General features: G+C 37.6%; 1 protein-coding gene and 1 non-coding gene across 3 annotated transcripts in view; one reads left to right on the forward strand and one right to left on the reverse strand.

The window, feature by feature from the left end:
• Nucleotides 1–20,681, reverse strand: part of Aatf (apoptosis antagonizing transcription factor) — a 107,731-nt gene that overhangs the window by 24,489 nt on the left and 62,561 nt on the right. For both annotated transcript variants that reach the window (XM_027950303.3, XM_027950302.3), the window contains 3 exons: nucleotides 10,785–10,852; nucleotides 8,978–9,058; nucleotides 248–319 (listed from right to left, as the gene is read on the reverse strand). In XM_027950303.3, the coding sequence (XP_027806104.1) occupies nucleotides 248–319; nucleotides 8,978–9,058; nucleotides 10,785–10,852 (221 nt within the window). The remainder of the gene's footprint in view (nucleotides 1–247; nucleotides 320–8,977; nucleotides 9,059–10,784; nucleotides 10,853–20,681) is intronic.
• Nucleotides 15,004–15,076, forward strand: Trnat-agu (transfer RNA threonine (anticodon AGU)). The gene has a single exon. It is a non-coding gene; the product is annotated as a tRNA-Thr (tRNA).

Here is a 20,681-nt window from a genome sequence, read left to right on the forward strand (position 1 = left end):
CCAAAAACTAAAAAATAAAATCTAGCAGCAAAAACACACAGCCACCAGAGGTAGCTGGTATATGGAAATTTTTGATTTGGCTTTACAGTAATTATGGGAGTGAAGAGATGTGACAAGGACCTTTCCTATGATGCCAATGACAAATGGTTAACTGATAAGAAGAAACAAGAGGGTGACAGGCTGTAGAACAGGTCAATATCAGGCTGTCATGAAGCCATTTGAGACATATAATTAATCTCTTACTTACCTGGCATCATCATTCATTGTAGTATGGTCAATAGGTGCCATGAAGCTCAGGAGCTTGCTAAGGACATGAAATCTAAACAAAGCAGAAAACAAACAGGCAGCAACATTAGTAACTATTAACCTAGCAAAGGAAACACATTCTGTGAGTTAACAGACTCCAGAAATGATTATAGGGGCAGTTGGCTCCAGAGAGGAATAGGGAAAAATTCATAGGCACTTGCCATGCACAACTATATTTTCCTCTTTTTCTTTAATGATTTAGGAAAAAAAGTCTGATAACAGTACATTGTAAATGACAATGACAGATCCATTTATATCACAGCTCCAAAAGAGCAGATACACTTATGCCTCTCAGCAATATACAAACTCTTAAACATTATTCCAGACAAAAGTCAATGACAACTTGACTCCCCCATTTTCCTCCTCTAAGTACATCTTAATCATTTCTCATGTCATTAAAGCTACCTGCTGGCAACAGCACAGGCAGTGGGATAACTCCTGAAGGCAAACCTCACCAGCGCCATCACTACTGGTATTGGTTCCCTGAGTGAGAAAAGGCCCCTAAGACTCAACACCATCATCTCCATGCACTAGCTCCACTGGGTCTTTCATTTCCCCATCTTTAAATTAGGGAGCACAAGTGAGTTCAGAACAAGTTTGAGTTCAAGATCTTTAGCAGATGTGTTATGAAAATTTAAGTTATTACCTATATTTCCCACCAACAGAAAAAGGCCTAAGAGACTGTATGACTTTATGCACATCAAATTACACCAAAGAAAATTCAGTAAGGTTACCCTTACTATTCATCAGAATGCAAGAGGCTTGTATGACTATATAAATACATGCATACATATATATTTAAAAAAATGCTAACCAAAACCCCTCTACTTGGGCAAACAGTATCCATAAACAAAAATATGATAAATATTTTCACATGCACAATGTTTTACAGTTTCAGAAACATTTTAACACATACCAAATAATTCAATTCTGTACTGTACCACTCAAAACTAAGCTTTCCAAATTTCATTTCTCAAGTAATGCTTTTAACAAAGGCTCCCTAGTTCAATCCCCATTACTGCCAGAAAAACAAATAGTGTTAAAATTTTGCTCAATCTAAGAGAATAGAAAAAGTATAAATTCATTATAGAAAATTTAGGGGGAAAATGCACACTTCCTCCACCTGCAGACAATTGTTGATATCGTTAGTTGTGTTTGTTTTACATACAGATCCTTTTATACACATGCGTGCGCATACATACACTTTCGTAATCTTTTTTTTTTTCCCCCACTTAGCATTGTCCCCTGAATGGCTGCATACAATTCCAGAAGTGGAAGTACCATCATGTTTCTGAACATTTATATTGTTTCCAATTTTTCACTTTTTATAAGGGAAATACACCAAAAACTCTTAAGTTATTCTCTAGTTTTACAAATTAATATATACTAAAAAAGTAATATGTAATTCTTATAATACCAAGACTCCAAATATGGAAATGTATAGAGAACTGAAAGGTTTCCTATAATTCTATCCTGAAGAAATAATCATTTTAATAATTTAAAATAATTGAAAATGTTACTTTGGTTGTAGCACTTTCAGTATTACATCCCACAAAACCATATATCACATTCCTTTCTTTTTTCATAGTTTCAGAGTATAATATAACTTACTCTTCCTCCTATTGATGGGCTGTCCCTTCCTCCCTCCAGGAGGAATCCAGGGGCACTTTACCACTAAGCCATATTCCCTGCCTTTTTTTTATTTTCTATTTTTGAGACAGGTCTTCACTAAGTTGCTGAGGCTGTCCTTGAACTTGAGATTCTCCTGCCTTAGTCTCCCTAGTCACTGGGATTACAGGCATGCACCCACCACGACTACCTAGCCTCTGCTCTTTTAAAAACATTAAACAATGCCAAAATGAAGAGTCTTAAACATAAATTATTGTATGTTAGATCATGTACTTCTATGAAATAAATTTTGAGACGTGAAACTGCTGAATTAAAATGTATGCATATGTAAAATTAAAAGACAGCCAAAATGACCTTCCAAAGGTTGTGTCAATGTATGAGACCATAAATACTTATATAACCTTTTAATTTAAATAAAGCATAAACGCTGTTAATTAAATAAATTTTTCAGCTGTGTGTGGTGGCTTGTGCCTCTAGTTCCAGCTTACTCATGAGGCAGAGGTGAGAGGTTCATTTGAATTCATTGAACCTTATGATGTGGCCTAAGCCACATCACAAGACTCTGCCTGAAAAAAACTCAAAAATAGCTGGGTGCATTAGCTCATGTCTATAATCCTAGCAGCTTGGGAGGCTGAGACAGGAGGATGGCGAGTTCAAAGTCAGCCTCAACAAAAGCAAGGCGCTAAACAAGTCAGTGAGACCCTGTCTCTAAATAAAATACAAAATAGGACTGGGGATGTGACTCAGTGGACAATTCAATCCCCAATACCAAAAAAAGCCTCTCAAAAAAGAAACTCACTCTCTTTCTCTCTCTCTACACACACACACACACACACACACACACACACACACACACACACATATGTATGTGTAAAGTGGGAATGTAGCTCACAGGTGGGGCACTTGGCTAGCATGCAGGAGGCCCTGGGTTCAATGCCTATCGTAGCAAAAAAATAAATATGACATTGGTAAATATGACATCCTTGGGCTTCACCAAAATTTTATGTCCATCTGAAAAAATAATACATACTCTCAGCTATGTTCAAAGACAGGTTTAATATGCTTTCTGGATAAAATCACAGACTACTCTCTGGTTACTGTCAAATACTGTCATGTCACCACTAATCATATATGGCTACTGAGCATCTGAGCTGTAGTTAATCTGAATTGAGATACACTAAAATTTTATGACAAACACCAGATTTTGAAAATCTCAGACAAAAAAAAATGGTGTGATGCATATTATTAATAACATCTAAAATCATAAATTATTTAAATCATATTTTTGATAACACTGGGTTAAATGAACTATACTATTAAAATTAAGTTCACCTGTTTCTTTTTACTTTTTAAAGAGGCAATTAGAATATTTAAAGTTATGTATACATATTTTTGCTGGATTGTGCTACTCTAGAATACCTTTACACTCAAAACACAATATATTTAAGAACTATTAATTACATGATGAAGGACAGGCTTTAAGAAGTAATCGGATTAGGGGCTGGGGTTGTGGCTCAAGTGGTGGAGTCTCGCCTAGCACATGTGAGGTGCTGGGTTCGAACCTCAGCATCACATAAAAATAAAGCTATTGTGTCCACCTACAATTAAAAAATAAATATATATTTTTTTTTTTTTAAGAAAGAAGTGTCAGATTAAAGACAATTTTGTAATGTGTACTTATGTAATAGCATTTCATCTGTTCTCAGTGCTGTTGAGGATGGGTGCACATTTTGGTATTAGAACATCTTTTATCAACCATGCTAAGAAAACATAATTTTGTTGTTGAAGAACAGACCGACACAATAAAACTTCTTGCATATGTGTGTTGCTAGGATCACACACAGGGTCTCACACACACTAGGCACTTGCTGTACCACTGAGCTATACCTCCTGGCCTTGACATCTCATTATTAAAGGCCCAAGAGTTTAATACATTTACTATATGACTTACGATTAAATCCCCATATATAATACTGAGTAAAATACTGATAATTAATAATTACAACCATTTTCCAAGCCCCAAATATTTCTCAGCTAGCAAGTACCATGTCTAGTCTAATTAGGCTACATAATTGCATATTACCATTTAAATAGTTTCCACAAGATAACATTAATCTTTGCTATAACTTTTCTGGAGATCTTATCCTTCTAACACTATCATAAACAAAGAACAACTTATTCAATGGTGGACCTAATATCAGTGAGGACAGCTGGCACACCCTACCTGTTCTTGAAGTCTCACTTAAGAGATTTACTTACAATATTCTCATTTAGCCTGACCCACTTAGTTTAACCCTTTAGGACAGAATGTTAAGGTAACCAGGAGGTTATTTTGGTGCCTGCATAGGCCAGTTGGTCCTGTCTGTACAACAACTTAACAACAAGAGGTTAGCAACACAGGCTCTAGAATCAGACCAATTAGTTCAGATCCCAGTTTGCTACTTACTAGCCCTGGGTGAGTTACTTATCTTCTCTAAACACTTTACATGAATTAGCTCATTTAATCTGCATAACAACCCTGTGAGATGTGACTTCAATTATTATACTCATTTCATAGATGAGGAGATTGAAGCACAGAGATGTAAAGTCACTTGCTCAAGGTCTCAAAGATAGTAAATGGAATAGTTGGATTTCAAACCCAGTCAGTTTGGCTCCAGAGCCTGTATTCTTTTGGCTTCTGTATATAAACAGCTCAGCAGTGCCTGGTAGTGAGAAGGTGTCTAAGTGTTAGTAATCACTATTGCTCTCAGTAAGGATTCCTCTCTGATTCTGACTATATCCCTCACATTCACAGTCAGAGGGAGAGTCAGGTAAACAGGGATGACCACTCTTCCTCAGCACGCTTTTACAGAATCTTCTTCCTCTGTTTCTTGTCTGCTGACATTCCTCAGGGTTTTATTCTTGTTCCTCTAGATTCTTGTCATATTCCACAATTAAACTGTTTCTGAACTTATAAACTAATAAATACCTACATCCTTCTTCTGACTCAATATTCCATCTGAAAACTTAGAGTTCTAAAAGACTGTGTCAAATGTAACATATTCTGAAACTGAATCCACTCTCACCCTCAAAAAAAAAAAAAATTGAATTCCTCTCTGTAGAATAAATACATCAATGAAAACTACAAAAATCTATCTAGGACGCTCTAAAACTTTGGAAACCATTCTAACTTTCTCACTTTCTTTGACCTCTTAAGTACAAATTACTCATCTGCATTACTCATCTCAGTCCATCGTCTCTTATTCCTTCCAGTCCTTGCCCTCAGAAATTTCTAGTCCATTTCTATGAAAACCCCAGAACTGTCTAAAATTCAAGAGTGATGACAATATTCCTCTGCCTAAAATCTTTCAGTCTACAATATACAATATAAAATCCAAAATTCTCCATGATCTAGCACTCATCTACATATATAGCTTCATCTCTGGTCATTCTCCCATATTCTATATTAAGTCTCAGCCAAAACAAATTAATTTCAGTTTCCCAAATGAGTGCACCACTCTCTGCAAATGATTTTTTAAAATAAATATTTATTCTTAAGTTTTAGGTGGACACAATATCTTTATTTTACATTTATGTGGTGCTGAGAATTGAACCCAGTGCCTTGTGCATGCTAGGCGAGCACTCTACCACTGAGCCACAACCCCAGTCCTGCAAATGATTTTTGTAAATATTACTCTTTTCCCCGCTTACTAAACTATCTCTTATAAGCCTCTCAAGTCTCAGCATGCATGTTGAATCTGTTTACAGAGTTTTCCTGAGCAGTCTCTGTTCTCTTGGGTGTCAGGCAGGATTGTCTCTAGGGTTTCACCATCTACAACAATCTACCATCTTCTTCAGAAGATAGGCACTATTACAGTCCCTAGACCTGAAGAACAATAAAACCATTCCTTATATTATAATGGTTAGCCTTGATAAATAGAATGTCTGTCTCCTTCTTGCTTGTCAGTTGCCAGAATAAGATTTTTTAAAAAAATTTTTTGTAGTTGCAGATGGACAGAATGCCTTTATTTATTTTTACGTGGTGCTAAGGATTGCACCAGTGCCTCACTAGGCAAGTGTTCTGCCGCTGAACTACAGCCCCAGCCCCAGAATAAGATTTTAATGCCTCTGGATATCATGTGGATGTGGGGATTTAAACCATGACCAAGGGCTGGGGATGTGGCTCAAGCAGTAGCGCGCTCGCCTGGCATGCGTGCGGCCCGGATTCGATCCTCAGCACCACATACAAACAACGATGATGTGTCCGCCAAAAACTAAAAAATAAATATTAAAATTCTCTCTCCTCTCTCTCTCTCTCAAAAAAAATTAAATAAACCATGACCAAAATGCTCAAAAACAGAGTCATGTAATTGCATTGAAACAATTGAAACATAACTCTACTGAATAACTTAACAAGGTTAGTTTCATAAATTAATATAATAAAGCAATTTCTATTAAAAGAAAAATCTGTTTTCCCTTTCAATCTGATAAATAACAATTTTGATAAATGTATTTATTTGGGAAACAACAGACTCATGTTCTCCTAAGTTATTTGCCACACAGAAAAGTGCTGGCATCTTCAACATTCATCTCTTGCAGTGCTGGGGGTCAAACTCGGGAACTTGGGCATATTTAGCATGCATTCTACCACTGAGCAACACTGTCAGCCCCAGATTTCTTACTCTGCATAATGTTTAAGTTAAAGCCATTTCTCATTACCTGATGAGCATTTTAATTTTCCTATCATAATCATCCAAAAATACTTTCTGGTTGGCTAACAAGGCACTATTCATAGATAAGACTGGAATTAAAGAACAAAGTAGCACATCCTTCACCTCAAAGAGTACACAATATAGCAACTTGCCCCAATACGTACAAAATTCAAAACAATGCAATATTGTTGAAAAGGCATTTTTTCCCTCTCAATTCTTTTGCAAAAGAAATGCCAACAAATAAACACAAGAGAACCAAAGAAACTAGCAATTGAATGCCTACTGTATACCAGACATTTACACATTATTTCACTTAATTCCCACACCAAATCTATAAAGTAGGGAATATTATTTCCACTTAGTAAATGAAAACAGGCCCAGAGAACAAAGAGCAACCAAAGTAAAAAAGCCAGGCAGAGCCAGGGTTTGAACCCAACTCTCCCAATTTAAAACCCTTAGCCCCTCTCTCTAGGGAGCATTTATGACCTATGGGGCTGTAGTTTTAAAAGCACAGGATTGGAGAAAAACCTGATCCCAGTAAAGAACGAAGTGACAATCAGCCTTGTCACTGTTGGTAACATTCTTCCTAAAATCCTAGGTGGGGAAGGAAGAGGAGAAAGGAATAGAAGCAGCATATGCTGAAGCAAGTAAATGAGCACTAGGGCAAGACACTGACTCAGCTCTGGAATAATGACAATAATGGCAATGAGTACTTATGTAGAGCTTACTATGTACCTGTACTATTCTGTGAGCTGCACATACACTCATCATTTAATCCTCCCAGCAAGATCACCTTCTTGGAAGGAGGCAGAGCAAAATGGCAGCTGAAGAAGATCTTCCAGTAATCATCTCCCCACAGACACACCAAGCTGAACAGCTATTGATGCACCATGTTAACTTCACAGAGCTAAAGAAATCAGGTAGGAAACCATAGTGCCTATTTTTAGTACAACAAGATACTCATAACAAACCTACGGGGCTGGTTCTGCACACCCCTCTTACAGATGAAGAAACTAGTGCAGAAACTTCAAGGGTATTGCCCAAAGGAACTGCTTATCACTGTCAAAGCTGGGATTCAGACTCAGGCAGTCTGCCTCTGAGAACATGCTGTTAACCATTGCACAGTGCATCCAGAAAAGAATGAAGAACTGGAAATTTCAACATATAAAAAAAGTTAAAACAAATTATACCAATTTAACTTGAGATTTAAGAAAAGTAACTCTAAATCAATACATAATGAAAAGCAACTGCGCACTTCTGCAAAGAAAAATAAGCATGTACTGATGAGTTTTGTTAAATGCTAAAACAAAGTGGCTGCAAAATCTACTCAGATCTTTAAAAACAAGACAGATTCACATTTGTCTAAAGAAAATTTAACAACAGGCAGGACTCTAATAAGGATGTGGGATTAACTATATGCTTAAAACCATCCTAATGAAACAAGTTTAAGATTTTTGTGTGTGTGCACCTGAATTACAAGTGGTTTCTCTGACACCGAGGCTCTGTGTGATGACGTTGTATTACACATGCACACACACACACATACACAGAATTACTAGGGAAATAAGTCAAAGTGTAGCAGTGTCAATTCCTATTCTTGCTCCTTCTTTGTTTTGTGTGTGTAACACTGGGCACTGAACCCAGCAGAGTTCTGCTTCTGAGATACTCCCAGCCGTTTGAAAACAATTTTTTTCTGGCACATACCTGTAATTCCAGGGGCTCACAAGGCTGAGGCAGGAGGATTCCAAGTTCTAAGCCAGCCACAGCAATTTAGTGAGGCCCTAAACAACTTAGCGAGACCCTATATCAAAATAAAGGTGGTGGTGGGGACTAGGGATGTGGCTCGGTGATAAAGTACCCCTGGGTTTAATCCCTGGTACCATTCAATCAATCAATGAATCAGTATCTCATTAAAAATTACATTTCTTACCTCACTTAAACACATCATTAACGTTCTCTGAAGCCTTCATTTATTTCTTTTTAAAACTAAAATAATTTAAACTATGTTGCCTTTGTTTTCTTATTATTTCTTTTCAGAAATACAGATATTATTTTAAAAAATTTTTTTTAGTTGTAGCAGAGCCACATACCTTTATTTTATTTATTTTTATGTGGTGCTAAGGATTCAACCCAGTGCCTCACCTGTACTAACGCAAGTGCTCTGCCACTGAGTTGCAGATATTATTTTACACATCCATCCACAACAGGAGAACAAAAAAGTCAAACCATATTTCCATTTTAGAGTAAGAAAAACTGAGTCACAAAAATTCCTCAAATATCATTTGTTATTTTTCTGATCCTTAAAAAGAAGACACAACATATGTTCACATTTTCTCAAAAAAGCAACTCACCGAAGTTTCCTTCCTTTGCTGGCTTTCCTGTCTACTTTCTTGTGGATTTTGCTTCGTAGCTTCTGGATTGCAAGCCACTGCCTGGGAAATTCACAAGCAATGTTATGCATCATCACTAACAGAAATAGTTATACGTATTGACAAATTGAAATTTTTCCCACTAACAACCCTGCAGAAATCATCAAATTCCTCAAGATAGTCTGGAGCCAAAGTGACTAATCAATTGAAGAGGATTTGTGCAATGGTAAAACATAAATGCCAGCTGGGAAATTCTACAGCAAATTTGGTTAACAATGCTCCTTAGTGTCTGAAGCTGCTGTGACAAGCACTAAATCTACCAGTCTGCAGGAAAACTCATCAAACTGAGTGTAGCTGCCTGTGTTCTCCTCTAATGCTTCAGCTGTGTGACATGTTCTCTCGCTGCAGCTGTTGGTTGGTTTGAACACGTGAACTCTTTAAGTCTAATTTTCCTATGCACTATTGATGCTAGTTTTAGTCATTTAGTTTTAATTTCATCTATAAATATTTGAGTACATATTGATAAAAGATAAGGACCCTTTTCCCCCACCACAATACCATTATCATACCTTAAAAAAGAGTTACAATAATACTTTACTATCAAATATTCAGTCAATCTTCAAATTTCCCAAACTATCTCAGTTTTCCAGTTGGTTTGTCTGGATAGGATCCAAAAAAGATTCATATATTCTGCAGTCATTTTAGATAAGCAGAAATTAATTTTTCAAACAAGGGATACCAGGTTAAGAAAATCTTCACAAACTGCTCCAAGAGGAAGAAGAGAAGGAGGAGAAGGAGGAAGGTGGGGTGGGGGGAGACACAGTAGCAGCAGCTAGTCATCTTACCTGATTTACACAATGAAAACTCAACATTGGAAAAAAAAAAATCTAGGGAAATCCAATTACTGTAATCTTAATATAATCTTAATTACCATAATCTATTTTATTGTAAAGTCAGATAAATGTACAATATAATCATCACTTAAATGCAATTTGCTCTATCACATGAAATTTATGGTGAACAGCCCTCTCTAACATTCTGGAGATATAAGAAATATCAACAACCTCCTACCCTAAAATTCAAATAATATTCTACTCAAATAAAATTATTTCATCAACACAAATTTTTCATTGCTTTCTCAAAATGCTGCTCTGCCCAGAATCCCATTCTGGCACTTGCAGCTTTTGTTTCCTTTCATGCTTTTGCAAATTATGGCTCATGGCTATTTAAATGTACACTATTCATTAGGTAGCACTCTAAATGCCCTTTTTATTTTCCAACCACGGGATGAAGCGTACACACAAGAGCCTTCCTTCACTACTTTACATTCTACCCTGACATCTGGGTAATGCTGCCATGTTCCATTTCTAATTGTGCTAAAGCTTTTACTGAAGGTCTAAATTAGGGCAGACTAACAAAGCAGATTCGACTCTGAGAAAGGAACCTGTTGTGCACAGTGCCACATTCTGACAGCTGAGAGCACATGTTTAGTGGCTGCTTTTTATCCACTGGTCAGTAGATTGATATGGATACAATCACAATCCAAACCCTAGAGCAAAGATCGTAAGAAAGACTTTGAAAAAGAAAGACTAAAACAAACACATAGGTGTTTCATGATCTCTTTTCAAATTGTACTTAAGGCAATAAGGATAAACAATTTGTCACTTTGTTTTTCTAGGTCTTATTATCTTTCAAACTTTGATCATTACATGACCAATCACTGCTTCGGAGGCAGAATTAAGGGGACTCAACGGAGGAACTATTATTTAAAAACCCGTATCTAAATTACCTTCCCATGGCCACCTGATCATTGGGATCCAAGGAGCTGGTCTTTCGTTCTATGAGTTCTCGAAGGAGCTAGGAAAAAAAGGAAAAGCAACTGATTTATATTTATCATCTCCCAGAACCAACTGACTTTAAAAGGGCATAGAAGGAATTCTGAATGGCACAGTGACAGCTCAAAAACTACAATCAATAAGGGACAACCCAGTGGCAAGAGCATGACTGAATTCTCATTAACCCTTTCATATTTATATATCTTTAAATGGTGGTGATAGCAAGAGCTGAGAACAGAAGTCCATTTGGAAGACTTATTGTACTATAGTTCATTTCAAATGGATCAATGAGTGTGCAACATTCCCTTCATTGTTTTTATGATTAGTTTTGCCCACCCCATTAATATCAAAGGAGAGAATCTTTAAAAGGTCAGATCGGAAGGGCTGTGTGGCAAAAAGGAAAATGCATCAGCTTCCCACCAACAGCACAGCTGTGCATGGTTAATTTCTGAACTAGAACCTCTGTCAGGATGATCTTCCTCAAGCAAAAGCCCTGACCATAAATAATTAAGAGCATGGACTTCATCCTCTTGCTTTCCCCTGCTGTTCCTCTACCACGCTGGCTTTCAGATAACTCAACCAGACATGATGCCTGCACATTCACAGCCACAAAAATTTTAAGGAACCAAAACAAAGTCATTTGGATACACGGCAAGTACAACACAGAGGGCCAGTCTCTCTTCCTGCAAAAGTAACTCCACAGGAATCCTGAATTACGCTCCTACTCTCCTATTAATACTGGGTACTCCACTGCATCCAACTTAAGTCTGAAGCTACACCTTCACGCAGATTTAAGACTTTGTATAGGATCTTAAAGTACTGGGTGAAGAGAAGAAATTGATTTTCAGGTTAAACATTAAAGGAGAAGAATTTTAAGTTATAATAATGAATCTAGATATCACTTTTCCCATATAAGTGTTATATTCAGAGAAATAGCAACAAAAATTTGAGAAAAATCCAAGAGAGCATGCTAAAATAAACCAGTTCCTGTTGATCATCTATCAATAATACAAGTTTGGCTTTAAAACATGTTTCTTCACAAAAGTAAGCAATTATTTTGCAGGTAAGGCATGGCAGCAAAACAGATATTTCACCAAATTAAACAGCTGAAGCCAGGGTAGGATGGTGAAGAAGAAATAAATTCCTATGAAAGTAGTTCACTTTCTAGTTTTTATTTGTTTATATAAGTAGGCCTGAAGAAATAAATTTATAAAAATATTCACTTCCATAAGATGAATCTTTATTGCAAAAGGGAAAGAAATATCTCAATCGCAATTAAAAAAACCTCCTGCGATGTTTTTCATTTGCCTGTTTTGGACATTATTACCACAGCAATTACGTTTAAAAATGTGGGGACCAGAGGCCACTGGTTTATTATCACTAGAAAACAGCAAGCTATTTCTCTACACTGTTTATCTGATTGATTCCCAACATCTTTCTGGCAGCCAATCTATCAGTTTATCTCTCCTACTTCATCACAGTCACTTCTGGCAGCTAAATACAAGATCCAAACCCAGTGTTACATAGACACACGACACAGTAAACCTGTGTAACATCGCTGCTGTGTAAACAGCTGCCCTGAAGGCTGAGCAGAAATGGGCTTCTGATTCTCAGTCAATATGCTGTGAAGAGCAAGGCTAGAGAATGGGGGAGGGGCACAGCTAATAATTAAAAGAACAGAAACAACAAAAAGGGGGGCAATAATGAGGGCATTTCATTGCTACAAAATAGATCACAACACCACTCCTGATTTTCCTAATTATTCCTGATCCCTTGAGACTGGAGCACACTGCTCCTGGAAGACTACTCCAGCACAACAGGGGTGGTCTCATCTGGAAGAGAGCTCCACATGCCCTTGACAAAGGTTGGGAATTGGAGACACACAACTGCAGTGCATCTATTACACTTTAGTGGTCTCCTCCATTCAAACACCAACTTGGTGCAGCAGTTACTTTCAAGAATTCTGGGTACTACACATATCCTGGGCTGCAAGTTCACTACCCAAGTGCTTTTCAGTCATTGATGATTAAAAAGATACTATGCGTCTTTCTGGCCAGTACAGTTTATTCAGTCTAAAATTTCAGAAGATTCTTTTGTGTCTGAGGTTGGAATGAGAAAACAGAAACAACAATCAAACCAAGTATTCTCACAGCTATTACTATTTCCCACAGCTATCATCACCATTGAATTTAAATTTAATTAGGAAAGCTGCTTTCAAGAAAGTTGTTGAAAAATTAAGCTTTAGGGCTGGAGATGTTTATCTAGCATGTGTGAGGCACTGGATTCAATTCCTAGCACCAAGAAAGAATGGGAAGGAAGGAAGAGAGGAAGAAGGGAGGGACAGAGGGAGGTGGGAAGGCAGACAGAAGGCAGGCAGGCAGGTGGGTGGGCATACAGGAAGTAAGGAAATGAAGTTTTAGGGATATTGGCTCAATAATTTAATTTCGCTCCTGAGTTCAACTTCATGAACAAACTTTTCCACTAAAATTCAAGTTCCTATTATAGTTACTGGAGGTTCCTGTTTCAGTAAAGATATAATAGTCATGGCACTGATAGTACTAATGAGCATCTATCAACATTATGATACTGACTAGAAAACATACATTCCAGAGCCAGTTAAAAATGGCAGACTAAGCACATTAGGTTATTTTTTCTCCTTTTCAACCCCCCTAAAATACAGTAGATACATAAAATAATGTATTTTATTATTAGCAAAGAATAAAACGGAAGAGGTATTAAGAGCCCATTTTCATAGACATTTTCAAGGCAGTAAGAGATAGAGGAGTAAGAAGTAATTACTACACAAGTACCAGAGGAGTAAAGAGACCGGTGGAGTCACTTAGGTTCACAGAATCCTGGAGGGAGGAGGAGGAAGCAGAGGATAGTGTGGTGGTGGTGGTGGTGGTGGTGGTGGTGGTAGTGATCATGCTGCTGCTGCTGCTGCTAGAACTACTTGGACTTTCTCCATTATACATTCTCTAACACAGAAAAGTGACTAACTACATGGACCATATCCTCTTACTGGAAGAAAAGGAAGTTTATTTTGTGGAAAATTAAATCACAGAAGCTCTAGAGTGGAAATACAGAAGGCTGGGCTGAGGTACAAGTGAAAAGATCTATGCCAACTTCTGGAACCTTTTGTCCTCCCTATTCCTACTCATAGAATACTAGTACTCAGTTGTATAATTTCCTAGGTAGAAACCAGAAAAAGGTTTTCTGGAAATGGTAAATGGCTGTCCTCCCTCCCCCAAATATTTCCAAGCTACTATGATCTGATGGCATTCCCCAAAATTCATGTGTGTGAAACTTCATCCCCAATATAATAGTATTGGGAGGAAAGGCATTTGGGAGGTGATGGAGTCCTGAGGGTTCTACCCTCATGAATGGGATTTGGTACCCTTATAAAATGGTTTGAGGAAGGAAGTTTGTCCATTTTGCCCTTCTCCTTCTAACTCATGAGGATACAGCATTCTTCCTGTGGATGTCAACATAAAAGCCACATCTTGGAAGTAAATAATACCTCTCACCAGACAACCAAACCTGTTGATGTCTTCCTCTTGGCTCCCAGCCTCCAGAACTGTGAGAAAATAAAGTTCTATTTATTTTATAAATTTCCCAGTCTGTAGTATTTTGTTATAGCAACACAAACAGGCTAAGACACAAGTTCTGACATTTGAGGGTATGATGACCAATGGGGTAGGTCACAGAATAATTATATTTAAGAAGCAAGAAGATATGCCCAGATTTCAGAGATTCAAAAAAAAACAACAAAAAAAAACAAACCTTTTTAATACCTTAGCCTTAAATATAAACAGGCAGTAAACGATAACCACCACTGGAGGAAAGCCTCAGACACAGACCAAAACAAACTGAAAAAAGGGACTCAAGAAAGCAATGCAGGGCTGGGGATGTGGCTCAAGCGGTAGCGCGCTCGCCTGGCATGCGTGCGGCCCGGGTTCGATCCTCAGCACCACATACAAACAAAGATGTTGTGTCTGCCGATAACTAAAAAAAAATAAATATTAAAAGTTCTTTCTCTGTGTCTCTCTCTTTAAAAAAAAAAAAAAAGCAATGCAGAGAACAAAAGAAACAAGGAAAGGAAGGAAGGAAGAGAAGGAAAATAGGAAGATGGAGGGAAAGAAAAAGAAAGAGAAAGACTGAGGAAGGGGGGGTTGGGATTGTGGCTCAGTGGTAGAGTGCTTGCCTAGTACGCATGAGGCTCTGAGTTCGAACCTCAGCACCTCATAAATGTAAAATAAAGATATTGTATCCACCTAAAACTAAAAAATAAATATATAAAAAAGAATTCCTATTATCTTTAAAAAAAAAAAAGACTGAGGAAGGGAAGGCCAAGAACTCACACAAGATATCCCCAGAAGTGAGAGAATATACTTCCCTAAAAACAGGATGCTTTAAGAAGAGACTAAAACAAGAAATTAAACATAATTTTTTAAAAATTTCAATAGAACTAGAAGTGTCTGAAAAATCTCTCACATATAAAATAAGAAGGCAAAAGTATAACATCACCTTGCTCATTATAAAAGAAGAAAGAAAATTTTAGATAACAATCCAGAAAGTCAAATACCTGACTAACAAATGTTGGGAGAAAATTTTTAATGAAATAATAATGAAAAAAATCTTCCCAAAATTAAAGAATAGGAACAAACCTGCAAAGACAGGCTTGTAGCATGAAAAAGGGTCTTTGCTAATACGCATCAGCATGAAATTCAGAATGCCACAGATAAAGAGAAGATCCGAAATAGTAAAAAAAAAAAAAATAGGTCACATAGAAAGAGGGTGACCACATGTCCCAGTTTACCCAGAGAGTTCTGGTTTATGCTCACTGTCCTAATATTTTGTCAGACTAGTACCATAAGTGTCCCAGTTTTGATAATAAACTGTGTGGTTATCCTTCAGAGTAAGGAATGGAAATCAAAATGGGATAGACATCTCAGTGGCAACTACAAATACCAAAGGACACCAAAGGAATGAATTCAAAATTCTGAGGGAAATGATTTCCAACCTCAACTTTCATATATAGCCAAATCATTAACCACCTATAGAGGGAATTACAGAAAGATATCTTCATACACAAAAGTTCAGTTTACTTTCCACACATTCCTTCACAGGAGGATGCACTTCAGTAAATGGGAGTGCACAGCAAGAAAGAAAAAAACATGAGATGTTAGACAACAGGTCTAACTCAGGAAAGAGGTAAGGGCAACAGGAACAGATGGCCCAGGCCAAGAGCCACCATTTCAGAAAGGAAGAGCCCAGAGAACTTTTGGAGTAAGGTTTCCAAGCAGCCAAAGTGGGAGGGAGGGAGAAAATGACAAGTTATTTTGTATATTTGAGGAATGTGGAGTATATGAGGGCGAAAAACCACAATAGCTATATAGAAAACTAAGCATACCTTTCAAAAATCAGCATTATAAGCTCCAGTAAAAAACTTACAAAAGAAAATGTAATGACAGTACATTGCTTGTGGACATTTACTTAGTAATAACAGTGTAAACACTGACTTATAGCTATCCCGTTAAATGTGAAGTGGTATCTCACTGTGGTTTTGATTTGCATTTTTCCTGACAGCTAATGATGTAAAGCATCTTCCTATACTTACCAGCCATTTGTATATTTTCTTTGGAGAAATATCTATTAAAAGCCTTTGCCCATCTAAAAATTGGATTGTCTTTTTGTTATCAAGTTGTAAGAAATCTTTATATATTCTGGATAACAGTCCCTTATCAAATCCCATTCTGTGGTGTCTTTTCACTTTCTTGATGGTTTATATCATTTGCAGCAGAAGGTGTGTATATGTTCGTGTTATAGAAAATTGAACGCAGGGGTGCTCTTCTTGAGCTACATCCCCAGACCTTTTTAGTTTCTATTTTGAGACGGGTCTTGCTAAGTTGCCCAGGCTGGCCTTGAACTTTCAATCCTCCTGCCTCAGCATCCTGAGTCACTGGGATTGAGAATTGCTGAGATTATGGGAATGTGCCACCCAGCATGCAGCAGAAGTTTTTTTTAGTTTTTTTATAACCCAATATTTTCTTCTGCCATTTATGCCTTTACTATTGTATCTAAGAAACAACTGCCTAACCCCAGGTTATGAAGATTTAGTCCTGTGTTTTTCCCTAAGAGCTTTCTACATAGGTCCAAGATCCATTTTAATTGTCGTGTGTGGCAAAAGGTAGGGGCCAATGTCATTCTTATATGTGTCATATCCAATTACAACATTTGTTGAGGAGTCTACTCTTTTGTTTAAGATAGGGTCTCACTATGTTGCCCAGGCTAGCCTTGAGCTCCTGGGCTCAAGGGATCCTCCTAAGGAGCTGGGACTACAGGTACACCTGAACTTGGCACCCTTGTTGAAAAACTAAGTAATTTTTAAAATATTTGCTTTTATGGCTACACAGTCCCTGGCTTTCTGAATTTGTGACTCAGTGTTATAAATTCCAACGTCTCCAGCTTCCAGGGTCCACAGCTACAGATGTCTGAGACATCTTTAAAAGCTTCAGGCAATCCTTTCTCTAACTTGGTTGCCCTGTGGCAGACAGCCCTTAGACTCCCTACTCCTCTCCTGTGTATTCCAGCCCCTCCCTCACTGGGATACAAAGACAGACTCCCAAGGTTTGGGATTACTCTTCCTTCTGCTTCCCCTCTCTCCCCCCTAAGAATTCTGTTCAGGTTCTGCCTCCCACTTACCACCTTTTTCCACCTTCAGGGCTCACTAGTCTTTCAAATGATCCCTAAAAGGAGTACTTGCAATTTTTATATACCACATTTGAAGTACAAAATAAATAAATAAATAAATCTGCATAGACTATAATTTCAAACAGCTAGGAAAGAATCACTGTACATGGGGTTGGGGTTGTGGCTCAAGTGGTAGAGCACTTGCCTAGCACATGTGAGGCACTGGGTTCAATCCTCAGCACCGCATAAAAATAAAATATTGTATCCACCTAAAACTAAAAAATAAATATTAAAAAAAAAAAAGAATCATTGTACATGTCAAGGTATAAAGTTGGCCTAAAAAGACCACTACCTGTAGGGACCTCTCCTTTCCACATTGCCCATTCGCTACTCAACTCCACCACTTAATATTTCTGTTTCCATTACTCTACTGAAATGAGTGGTCCTAGGTCTCAAGGTCTCTATGCCTAATGGGCTCTGTCATCACTTACCCTTTAGACTTCTTGAAGAAGCAAGTGACACTGGACATTCTCACTTTCCTGAAACACTTTTCTTGGCACCATGAGGCATCCCTCTGGTTTGATTCCATATTCAGCCAGCTCTTCTATGCAGCCACTAACTAATGTACTGACACTCCTAAAGATTCAGTTCCAAGCTTTCTTTTCTCCTCATATACCTTCCCCAAGAGTTTCCTTCTCAAGGCTTTGATGATCTTAAGAGTTATCCCTAGAATACCCCTCCCATTATCCCCAACGTTTAATCTAGCTCCAAGTCTTATGTTCAGGAATCTGCTTATTACCACTGCCTATGTTCTAACATCATCTTCATTCATTCCATAACTATTAACCCAGTGTAAAGGGAAAGCAATGGAGATCAAAGCACATGTGCTCTCACCTGAGCTAGTGTCATGATTTCCTCTCGTCCCTCCCCCATTTTGCTCTCCTTGTTGTAGTTACACTACTATCTTCAAATGCAAGTGTGTCAGGACACTATCTGGTTCCTTACCTACCTCTCCACTGGAAGCTAAACTTCCAGGTCTGTGCCCCAGCAGCCTTCCACTTGCCCACTAGACTTCCTTCTATACTTGAAATGCCCAATGCTCACTCCTGCCATGGGGCTCTTTTTGAACATGCACCACCTAGAACAGGTTTCCAGAAGCAACATTACCTCCTCCTTCTTCTGTACTCACTGGTTAATTCTCAGCTTAACCATCTTTTCCTCAGGGAAACATTTTTAACCATGCCCCCCTCCCCACACGCACTATGTCTATTGTACTTAATTTACATTAGCAGATGACTTGATTAGTATCTATTTTCTCTACTAGCTGAGGGTGCCTTCACAGAGAATAGAGTCTCTAGCTGACTGTGCTCACCATCCTGGCCCTGCGTGGCCCACTGAAGGAGCTCAGTAAGTACCTGCAGAGAGCGGGAAATCCTTCTGGGAAAAAATGTCTGACTTCTTGTTTATCATTTATACCCACATCACTCTTCATTGTATTTCAACAAAAGGAATCACATTGAATAATCTCATGACTGACCCAGAGTTCCACTATCTACATAAACAACTGAGGAACCTACCTGTTTTAGTTAAATTCTTTTAGATAAGTTTTTGTCATTGCCACTCTTCCTTAGACACTACTCCCCTTCTCACTTGTACTATACAGGTGGATGGCCTACATAATAAAACACATAGGATGGTCTGACAAACCTGGATGGTTTAAGTGAGTTATAATGACCCCCACTTTTCTTTAACCATTCCAAGTGTACCTGAATTAAAAACAAAAAAACCATTTAAAAGTCTCAAAATATTTCCCACCTCTTTACTGTTAAAAAATATTATAGATCTATACGATCTCTTGAATCTTGTATTCCAAAGAAAAAAGTTGTTCTTCTCAGGAAAAGAAAATTGGTTATAGATCTTTGATGCTTTGACAAACCCCCAATACCCCGACCTTTTCTGCAGTCTCTTTGGGTCAGACCTTTTACTGCAAGAAAGATATCTGATACCTTTGTAATAAAGGTCTAAATTAATTTTGTTACAATGTTTGCTATCTAAATATCTTTTATCTAGGAAATAGCTTTCTTGAATCCTCCCATTTTCTAAGATCTTTCTAAGGAGCTTTCATTGATGTGAATGTGTGTGCCATACAGTTCAATGTAACTGTAAATACCTGGGTTTTTTTTTTTTTTAATTTTTATTGTTTAATTTTCGGCGGACACAACATCTTTGTGTGTATGTGGTGCTGAGGATCGAACCCGGGCCGCACGCATACCAGGCAAGTGCGCTACCGCTTGAGCCACATCCCCAGCCCCAAATACCTGGGTTTTTAACTTCAGCTCTGAGACAAGATATCTGACCTCTCTGAAACTCAGATTCCTTATTTTTAAAATTGTAGCACAGAAAGTTGCTTTGGGAATTAAAAATATGATGAAAGTAAAACACTTAGCAAAATGTAAGTATTCAATACATAAAAGTACTGTCAACATCAAATAATAATACTCATAGATAATTGCTAAACTCTATTTGAGGGAAAAAAATTCAACCTTCCACAGCTAAGTCACCACAGTTGCTAACAATCAACATGTATAATTGTTTTTTCTTTCTCATGATTTCCAAAAGTAGGTAACAAATAAAAGTGAAATGAGAGAAAAGCAGAATGAAAAGATGTAAACATTAGGTTGGAAGATACTAAGTTCTTTCTTAGAACAAATCCTAAAATATTTCAAAGGCTATAATATTTCACTAAGCTTGGCCATTTGGGTTAAAATTTATTAGTCAAAACAGAAAAGTTTCTCATCAGATCCCATATATTCCATTAGGCATAATGAAAAGATGTAAATATTAGTTTGGAAGATACTAAGTTCTTCCAGACTAATTCATGATAAAATGGAGCAAAAGTGCTCCCCCTTATCATTTATTCTATTTGAATTGATTGCTATTTTCTTTCCATGACCCCAGCTTGCCCTACCTTCCTCTTTTTTTTCTTCTTCTTCTTTCAGTACTGGGGATTGAACCCAGAAGCACTTAACCACTGAGCCACATCCCCAACCATTTTTATCTTCTATTTTGAGACAGAGTCTCACTAAGTTGCTCAGGGCCTCACTAAGTTGCCAAGACTGACCTCAAACTTGCAATCCTCCTGCCTCAGCTTCCTGAGT

The sequence above is a fragment of the Marmota flaviventris genome, chromosome 17 (genome assembly GCF_047511675.1).
Source record: "Marmota flaviventris isolate mMarFla1 chromosome 17, mMarFla1.hap1, whole genome shotgun sequence".
In the NCBI taxonomy this organism is placed as follows: Eukaryota; Metazoa; Chordata; class Mammalia; order Rodentia; family Sciuridae; genus Marmota; species Marmota flaviventris.